The sequence below is a fragment of the Morone saxatilis genome, unplaced genomic scaffold (assembly GCF_004916995.1).
Source record: "Morone saxatilis isolate NCDOM2014 unplaced genomic scaffold, NCSU_SB_2.0 Contig12, whole genome shotgun sequence".
NCBI lineage: Eukaryota > Metazoa > Chordata > Actinopteri > Moronidae > Morone > Morone saxatilis.
Window position 1 is genome coordinate 19,526,548 of NW_023339674.1, and position 9,891 is coordinate 19,536,438.

The window sequence follows — 9,891 nt, forward strand, 5'->3', positions numbered from 1 at the left end:
AGAATGGAGAGAATTTTCCAGAACTGTGAACCTGTGCCTGTGTCCCTAACACTGCTGACTGATCTGATGTTACTGTAACACAGGCCAGTGGTGGAATAACAGCTGTTCACTTCATACAGGTATTGAGAACACAGCTGGAACCAGAGGAGGCAAAAGCAATGCAACTGATACACAATCCATTTCCACATTTCAACAATCACTAAACCATGACCATGTTGAATGAGTCTGGTGTTAAACTTAATCTCAACATTTACTCAAAGTAGAAGAATATATATATGGTCTAATGGATTGACTCACTTTTGTAGCCACCCTCAAGTGGTCGTTGAAGGAACTGCATTCCCTGGATTCATTTACAGCCATGGAGGTTGCCACTGGATGATGGCCTGTCTGAAATGTCTGAGCTTTTTACCACCATCAATGTACCACACAGGAGACTTTTCATATCTATCTTAATCAGTTTTTAAATCTCAGCAAGGACAGTTTTTTCTTCCTCTACTGACATGAATCAAAAACAGCCATCAAATCAAATCAAATGCAACAATCATTCATCCTATCAATTGGAGCAGAATCCTAAAACCCTTAAAAGAAGTTAATATTTGGCGTGAGGGTAGTGCCCGAGGAGAAGCCATGTTCTCATTTGAATTAAACATGTTTTTCTTAGTATGGTACGGTCATGGCATGCTTTGAAAAATGGTGAGCAGTAATGTCAAATGTATATGATTTGCAGTAAATGGGCTAAAACATGCAAACACACCATTATGGTTGTTTGAAGGTCTCTAAATGTAGAACCAAAGGTCAGTTCTCCTCCCTGATACAGCACAGGCAGCCTTTACATAAATGTTCTCCAGCCTGTGGTAAACACATTTTTGACTTCCAAATGCACACAAGCCATCAGGTGTTTGTGTTTCATTAGGTATGAAAAGCCAAGAGGAGTTAAGCTTAGTAAAGGAGACTCAGTGGGAAGTGGCTGTAACCTGAAGCTGCAGGAAATGGAAGTAAGAAAAGCAATAAGGTTATGTGTGAAGGCACAATGAAAGAGGCAAAACAGACTGTAATTAATGTCACAAAATTCAGTGGGTGGACCATCACGATGGTCGCACAAGATTAGTTTGAGGTCATTTTTACAACAGGGCTGCTTTAAAGATCCGCTTGAGCATTTGGCTCTTAATTCAAGAGACTTTTGAGAATCAATTTTCAGGTACTTATCTCTGGAAAAAAAAACAATAATTATAAGGGTTTTTCAACTATATTTTCATATTTCCAAATGCACATGTCCAATCATTGTAGCCAGGCAATGTGGAAAGCTGAGGAAATTTGGGCATGAGATCAAAATCAACAGGTCTGGATTTGTTTCCCATAGACAGAGTGCAGCGTATGTGAACCTGCACTTTATATATGTCAGAGGTTAACTAGAGCTTTAGCTGACAGAGGTACTGCTGGTGGAGCTCCCCTGTTGAATATGAGCAATGAGAGAGAAGCATAGAGATGATATTTTAGGTTGTTATAGTACAATACCATACAGTCACTGACACTGATTGAACTGTATGTGAATGAAGGCCTGCACTGTAGTCCAGTCTTGTCCCATTGACCAGACTGGAGCACTGCAGCTCTGAGCGGCGTGCTGGTGATCCTTCTGTTATTTCAATGGGGAAATGTCAGGATAATGTTGTTTTTGGCCTGCAATGAAGACCAGGAAACATCTGACACACACACACACTGATGTTTCTCTGTGAAAATTCCCACAGTGCTCTGGTAGTTTTGTTTAGTGTCATGTGTAATTGGGTTTAGATAACCCTTCTTTGGTGATGCCTTTTAGTATTTATGTTGGAGTTGGAGCACAAAGCCTGTCGTCTGCCCTACAAGAAAGATACAAAATCATTAGATGGTGGCTAAAATAATCTGAAAGCTTTGGAAAAAAATTAACACTTGATTTCAAGATTTTTTTTCTCTCTCATTTCTCATTTGCTGCTCAGTTTTGTTACATAAGACGTGATTAACATGGTGTGAACAATAAAACTAACCTCAGTTATATAACAGAGACTTTGAGCAGCAGTAAAAATTGCCCGAGCTTGATTCTTCAAGTAGTTAACTTGGTCATGATCAGATAACTACACTAAGCTGTTTAAGTGAAGCAAAGTAAGGGGGGAAGCTTTTGCTAATGTGGGTGAAAACTGTCAAAGTGTATAACTGATCACATCCATTTCCATTGTAAACATTTAATAAACAAAGCTGTATGTAAAGTTACCAAGGTTGTGTGTATTTCCTTGTTCATTTAAAAAAAAACTCTGCATTTGTGAAGTCATATCTTAAATGAAATGTGGACAGAAACTAGTTGAAACAAGTTGTTTTGCTCTGCTGTTGGACAAAGTGGTCAGTTGGAGGCGGCTTGTTGGCGCTGTGTCTGTCCGGCTGAAGTCATGTCTGTGACTCAGTGTCTCAACGACTCTCTCTCCTCTTCCTCCATCATTTGTCCCTTCACTTCGTCATTCATCATTTGTTCCTACAATTAGTGTATTATGTAAAATTATAAAATAAACATTTTAATTGCATATGAACTGTGACCATTCTGTCTTGTATGGCTGATATTGAAATATCACCACAGTTAGAATTTAATAGGCCTGCTCTCATAGAGCGATAAAGCACTAAATAAATGGAAATTCCAGTTTGGTGGCAATTATTGTGTCTTTTATTGAGTGAAATAAAAACATGCTTCCAATTAAACTCCCATTTTCCCCTTGTATATCCAAACAAATGTTTGGTTCCCATGAATACGGGAGGGCAAATGCAAAATAAAATGTGTTCATCATGCTTACATACTGAGGTATTTCCACTGTTTTACTGTGTATGGCACTTTTGCATAACCTAGTATGTCCATCTTGTCTTTCAGATTGGAAGCCTGTCTCTGTGCGTGTGTTTGGGATGAAGCACCTGTGGGACATTCACTTCCTCCTGCTCATCCTCCTCTACCTGTTAGGAGCCGTCACATCACAGGTCAACCCAGGTCTGTGCTGCCATGGGAGGGCAAACTGCATCCCCCATTTCTCTGTGCTATGATTTAGGTGTCTGTACTCAAGTCTCTGACTGCAGTGAGATTATATTCAAGAGTTTGTGAATACTATAAAATGACTTTTGTGAGTTTTGGGTAGTGTTTTTGGGTTTGGTGCTCCAGTCCAGTCCAGACTGCGACTGATTCAGATTTTGGATAAGTGCTGTTTTGTGGGAGCCATGTGGTCCCCTCTCCCTGGTTTGGCCTCTTTGATCCCAGCATGCAAGCCTTTCTTCAGCTCTCCCTCCACTGTACGGGTGGTTTTTGTGATGTCAATGAAAAAGGACCAATAATTTTTTTTTTTTTTACAAGGAAATAGAGTAGCAACATTTGGTGGGCAGACACACAGTCAAATAGGAACCAAAGAGAGGTTTTTGGTTATTGTTGAAATTGTAGAAACACAGCAGATCTTTGCCAGTAAAAACCCCGATCTGGCTACTGTTTATGACTTTAATCTCAAAGCTTCTGTCATCAGGCTGAGTTTTCTTTATTGCTGAAAGGATAATGAATGGCATCAGATCTAAACAGTAATTAATGATGGTTTTGTCAAAGAAAGGTTCAACACAGAGTTTATAGGTCACACTGACCTCACGCTTCCAAGCAGTGTTTAAAAAGAAAGAAATAACAGTGGAAAAAACGCCCCATCACTTCCACATCCTCCTGCCTTGCTCCACACCACTTTAACTTTCAAAATAAAAGTTTTCACATTATATTCTACGCTGTTATACGACTGTGAGTCCAATTTCATTTTGAGAATGTATGAAAATAAAAACAAATATGAGGTCATGATGACAGGCCTGGGGGTTTCCTGCCCTCTCAAATGGAAATCAGTCAACGGTGCTGGAGGAAAACTTCAAACATCACATTTTTTTAAACCAAGCAAACAAAAAGTTAAGATTAAAAACAACTGTTGATTTTTAGAGTGTTTGCCTTGAACCGTACCTTGAATCATTCTTATTTTCACAAAGTGAGCCGCGCAGACACACCATGTGTAAAACCTGGCTGTCCCTGTTCGTCGTTCATTTGTTCTTTGTGCCAAAGCTAACAGAGTAAAAGAGAAAGAGCAGAGAGTTTTATAAGGAGTTTAAAAGCGAGGGAAGAAACAGAAAGGGTGAGTGAGATAGAGATCATAGGGAGCATTTATAGAACGAGTTTTCAAGTAAAATAGTGTGTGCATGCTGTGGTTACTTTCATGCGTATGTCTCCTTACATACATATATTAATAGCTACATTTCTGAGCCATTTAACCAGCTGTGAATGTAACATAGGATGTTTAAAACGTTTCACATTCTCTACAGAGTCTTAGATCTTGTACTATTTAGCATTCGGCATCAAAAGTTTTGACTGTGGATATTTTATGAGGCATCTTCTCAACCACATTTAATTAAGGATTTGACCCTTGTGGGAGTAACTTTCTTCGCTTGTCTGTCTTCTTACTGTGTCTTTGTGTGTGTGTTTGTGTGCCTGCTCGCATGCATATACCCGCATGCACACGCATACTGTGGATCCAGCTATCCCACTGGAGTCTGTGGCTAATGCATACCAGACATTCTGACAGCAGGAAAGTCCATTGAAATAGGCTCTGTCTTTCTCCCCAGCACTTGTGTGTCTGTGCGAGTGTGTGTGGTGTGCGTTTCCCAGTATTTGACCACTCATAAGTCATGGAAAGGACTCTTTGTGCATCTGATCATGGTCAAAGTTCACCAAGTTCACCATCCAAGACATAGTTTTGTATCTATAATCTGGCCCAAGGGATTTCTTCACTTAAATACCTCCAGCCATTATTTAAAAAAAATCACCTCCAGTGTCACTGAGAGCCCCAATCTCAACCTGCTCTAATATATGGAAGCAGGATAAATCCACCTATAATTCTGTCTAATGCTTTAGTTCTGCTGCATTGAGAAGAGGGTCATTTTTCCACAGTCTGGAAATATTCATGGCTGAATTTAGTAGAGCTGAGATGTTGAATGATGCCAACTTTCCCCTGTTTAAAATTCCCAAGCAATGGAGTTATACCATCCCTGTCTTTCCCATTTTACTCGTGAGTGGGCGAACTTTATTTCACTGGGGAGAGGGGGAGGAGGTGTGGACATGAGTGAAGGCCTGGGCAGAGCAGCCAAATATCAAGCAGTACTATTATTGTGTGGGTTTGTTCTCGCGGGGATGTTTAGAGAACGTCTTGAATGATTGAATGAAGGAATTAATTAATGTATTAGCTCTTACTCCTTGAATCATTAAAATCACGTTTCTACAAATTAACAGTTTAATTCATAAGCTCAATGCAAATCTTTAGCTTATTGCTAATTAGCTGGCTTTAGATAGACATTGCTGTGTTGTCGTTGATGATACCACTGTTGTATGACCATTTTATATAGCAGTACCTTTGTACTGTTATTGCGCTATGGTTGAGCATGTCACAAATAAACATTACAGGGTTTTATCACAAAGGTAAAAACACACTGTACCCCACCCAAAACACATGTTTGTTGTTTTGTGGTTGTGGTTAAAATCCGCTGGTAAAGCAACTGACTAAAATTTGACATGACAGTGGTCTTGTTTTAGATTCAGACTGAATTTCAGCTTCCCCAGGCATCGTTTGGAGGAGTGAGGACCGATCAATTGTTCCTGAATGGACATTGGACAATAGATAGATAACTTTCTAACATATCAGAGATTTTGGGGAGAAGATCGTCTGAAAGTGCCATGTCGAAAGGATGGACAGAAAAAATGGAGGCTGGTTGAGCTGTGGCAGAAGCATGTGTGACTCTTCGATGTTTCCTCTTCCTCCATCATGACTGATGACTAAAAGAAGGTCCATATGCACCTTTGGCAAAAGTTTTACAGCATGTAGTTTAAAGCAGTAAAACATACTTCCTTTGGCCACTTGGGGGCAGTAAAACAAGGCGTTAACACATTCTTCACTCATTACCACCTTGTAAGTTGTCGAAGTAAACATGTTAACTAACTGTTTCCTATTTATACATCTGGTAGATACAAGGAAAATGTGCATTCATTTGGATTTGTGTTTCTGGTCACCTGATGAACGGAAGTCAAATTACCCCTCTCTTTTTAGTTCTGTTTTGGTCTCACCAAACTTTAGCTGCTAAATGCTCCACTATGTTCAGAGCTGGGCAGGTAGTGTACAGTGGGTTTATCAGAGTTTCTTTGCTGCTGTATCTGGAAACGAGACTACCGGAAAACTAAAACAATGAGCTAAAAGGCACTAAAAATCTCCATAGAGCTGATCAGAGCTGCAGGTTTGCTTGATAATTCTCGGTGAGTTTGTCACTACAAGCAACCCCTTTCACATTAGATGTAGTTATTTGATCCATTGATAATAGGAAAATATTGATTTGTGCAGCTTTAAAGCTACTGACACAAGAGGATCTTGAGTTGTAATCCTGTGATTGATGTGTGTGCATCCAAAAACTGCCCTAAACAGACAGGTATGATGTAGCAGATGTGAACATCAACTTGCGTGACTACAGCGTGTGTGTGTGTGTGAATGTATTTGGGGCAGCGGTTGGACAGCAAACACTACAGAACAAACCTGCCTTTTAGTAGTCAGGGTGCGGTAAAAATCAAGAGGTGAGAGAGAGGGTTTGGTCCAGTACTCCTTCATCTCTCTCTCTCTCTCTTTCTTTATTCCTCCACCACACAAGGCTGGTATTTTTCCACCTTTTTCTGGGGTAATATTTTTAGATACTGTGGCCAAATGTTGAGCCTGATGGATGGTGGTGTGCGTGCGTGTGTGTGTGTGGTGGTGGGGGGTAAATCTATGTATGTGTGCGTGCGAACACACATATAAGCGAACACACCCGCCTGCCCCCATAGCTCACCCCATGGGTCACCTCTGAGTGGGTTGGGTAGGTAAATAAACACAGCAAAAACCAACATTTGGAAGAGCGGTCACACATCCGGCACGGCATACTGGAACCCGTCTCTCTGACTCTCTCGAGGATGTGGTTAAATACTCTGATAATGACTCCTATTTTCATCAATTAAGATCCCAGGGAATTGCTGTGTTTTCCCCAAATGGAGATGTTGTACTGTCTATGAGTTTATTGCTATATTTTTCTGGCAAGACCTCATAGAAAAATTACCTAACTTATGTCACCACTATACCACATGACATTCACATAATCACCCCAGCATTTTCACTCAGAGTGCTGAGTGGAAAAACTAAGTATGTGAGTAAGTATGTATGAGTGTTTTGTCTTTTTGACAAAGACAGTAAGAGGGAAAGTTAAGTGTTCATTTTGGCAGCTAATTTAGTCTTTAGACAACAATATTTCTTAGTTTTAGTCACATTTTTATTTTGATCTGTCTTAGTTTAAGTCTAATTTTAGTCAATGACAACTCAAAATGTGACGAAAAGTCTTTACACTAACTTTTAGTCAAAATGTTTTCTCTCCATAAGCTAATTCAATTAGGCTAAGACAGGTATCGGGAGTTTGAATCAAGGTGACAGTATCTGCACACGTCAATCAGTGACAGGGATGCATCATTTATACTTTGACAAGACAAGATTAGTGGTTCAAAACACTTTTTCTGGCAGAAGCTAAAAAAAGTTCACTATAATAAAAAAGGATTCAAGTGGAATAAACATCAGCACAATAGCATCAGTAAACTCTTATTGGTTTATTTCCCCTATATAAATCCTATTTATTTAAGTAGGTATCTCTATCTCTTAACTCTGTGCTCTGCTGTCTTCATCTCAATGTCTGTTTACACTCTACACTCTTACCTCTGTGTGATTGAGGCTCATGTGCTGCTCTTCTGGCTCTCACTACCTCAAACCCCATGACCTCTGGACCTGGCTGCAACACCGCACCAAAGACAGATACAACATTTCAGCTACGTGATGCCAGTTATTATCATTCCAGCTTTTCCACTTTATTTTCAAATACGTTCTTTGTCATGTTATCCTGCCCTGATTTGATTTTAAATCATTTACTGGAGACCTCTGCTGTTTCTCTTGAAGCAGGTTCTGACGATTAGTGTTTTACTACCGATATCATGCACACAGAGCACAGCGCCTATCATTAAAATGGTTTCATAATTATGTAGGCAAGGATACCGCTAATATGCTGAGAATATGAGAGGAGTAAGATGACTTCTGTTGATGTGGTCTGCTTATAGCCGAGGCAATCTGGTGCAAGGAGAGAAATAGGAGTGGGGTGTGTGTGTGTGTGTGTGTGTGTAAACAGTTGGGGATGAATGATGAGGGATGAAGTGAGGAGGGCAACATGGAACAAAAGTTAGAGAGGACAAGATGAAAGAAGGCAAATGAATACATCTGGAAGAGTTTTTGTTTGTGCATCCTTCAAGCTCTGTGTCACTGACAAGACGAAGCCTACGTGTGTGTGTGTGTGTGTGTGTGTGTGTGGTTGCACTGAATCTACGCCTGGTTTTTGTGTGCACAGACATGCGAGCAGTGTATCAGGTCATCAGCCCTGGTCCCAAACCTTCAGGGGTTTCCACATCTTGACTTTTAAGCAAATATTTGGAGATCAAGAAAAGAGGAAGAGAGAATCACAGGGAGAGAAAAAGAAGGAAAGAGCAAGAGAGGGACAAAGCAGGCCTTGAACCTCGAGCTCTGCTGTTGCTGGCATCTTCTCAAAGGTTTTTCTGTGAGACAAGGGGCCAGGCGAGCGGGGTCAGTCTGCCTTTAACTTCCGCCTCCAGCTCTACTGAAAGCTGCGAACCCAACACTATCACATACACAGAAATCAAGTTTTACCAAAGGTTCTTTCATCCATAAATAAGGCTAACTAGCGGTCATATCCTGTTCGGCCAAAACACGAGATCAACCCAACCCTGTAGATAACGTGAGTGGAAAAGTGCCCTTTCATTTTTGCTCTTGGAAATAACCAGAAATGAGTAGATTCATTCAGAACCTTGTAAAAGTTAATAGATACCATATCGGCTGAGGCACGCTCAGTTAGCCACTAGCCTGCCGAGTCTTAATGAGATGAATTAACCTTTAAATGTTTATCACCTCTCACCACTGAAGGGGACAGAAGAAAAGAGAGAGGGGAAGAGACCACACAGGAGGAGTGAGAAGAGGACAGAGAGGAGACATGAGGGGGTGGAGGCCGGGGCATGCAGGAAACAGAGGGCATATTCCTTCTATTGACCACACAGTGGGGGCGTGATGGGCTCTAACCAGCCAGTTTTACCACACACAAACACAGTAACTGACTCCTGTCCATGTGCTTGATACCAGCGCTGTTTGGACTGGCAGAGACACTGAATGGATCCAGCTTATTATTTCAATAAAGCAACCACAATTTGAGTGCAAGGAGTGTGTAGTTGCTTGGATGTGTGTGCGTGCAGTCCTCTCACATCACCACCCCACCCCTTCATCCAGCACTATCCATCACATTTTGCAGGTTTCTTGACAGAAGCTGGGAATTAAGTAGTTCTGTCGTAGAAATGTCTGAGAGCGTCTGGTGAATGTTTGAGTACGGTTTTCGAATTTTCAACGCCAACCAGCGCTGTGGTTGGTCTGAGAGAAGTGAGGAGAGCCGCATGTTTCAGAGTGTGATTATCCAGGTAGCCAGGGGTGGAAATAATATCCTGCTTAAATAGAAGCACTGTTATAGACTTGAGCAAGTATAAGCAAAAGTACTTTTATTAAAAACTACTCAAGTAAATGTAAAAATGTGCTATTTTGAAGTAAAAGATACTTTATATAGACCACTGTGAGAGTTAACCATTATATATATATATACAATGTAATGTATATATACTGTAGGCCACATATCAGTTGGGTGGAAGAAATACATGTTGGGGGAAATTATTCTAGTCTGCAGTCTTTTATCTTTGTTAATATCTTTATA

At 40.6% G+C, this 9,891-nt stretch overlaps 1 protein-coding gene across 1 annotated transcript in view; it reads left to right on the forward strand.

Moving 5' to 3' along the window:
- Positions 1-2,893: 2,893 nt before the first annotated feature.
- Positions 2,894-9,891, forward strand: part of ddr2a (discoidin domain receptor tyrosine kinase 2a) — a gene marked incomplete in the record, with an annotated part of 14,614 nt that continues 7,616 nt past the window's right edge. The window contains 1 exon segment of the mRNA XM_035653909.1: positions 2,894-3,001. Coding sequence (XP_035509802.1) covers positions 2,920-3,001 — 82 coding nt within the window.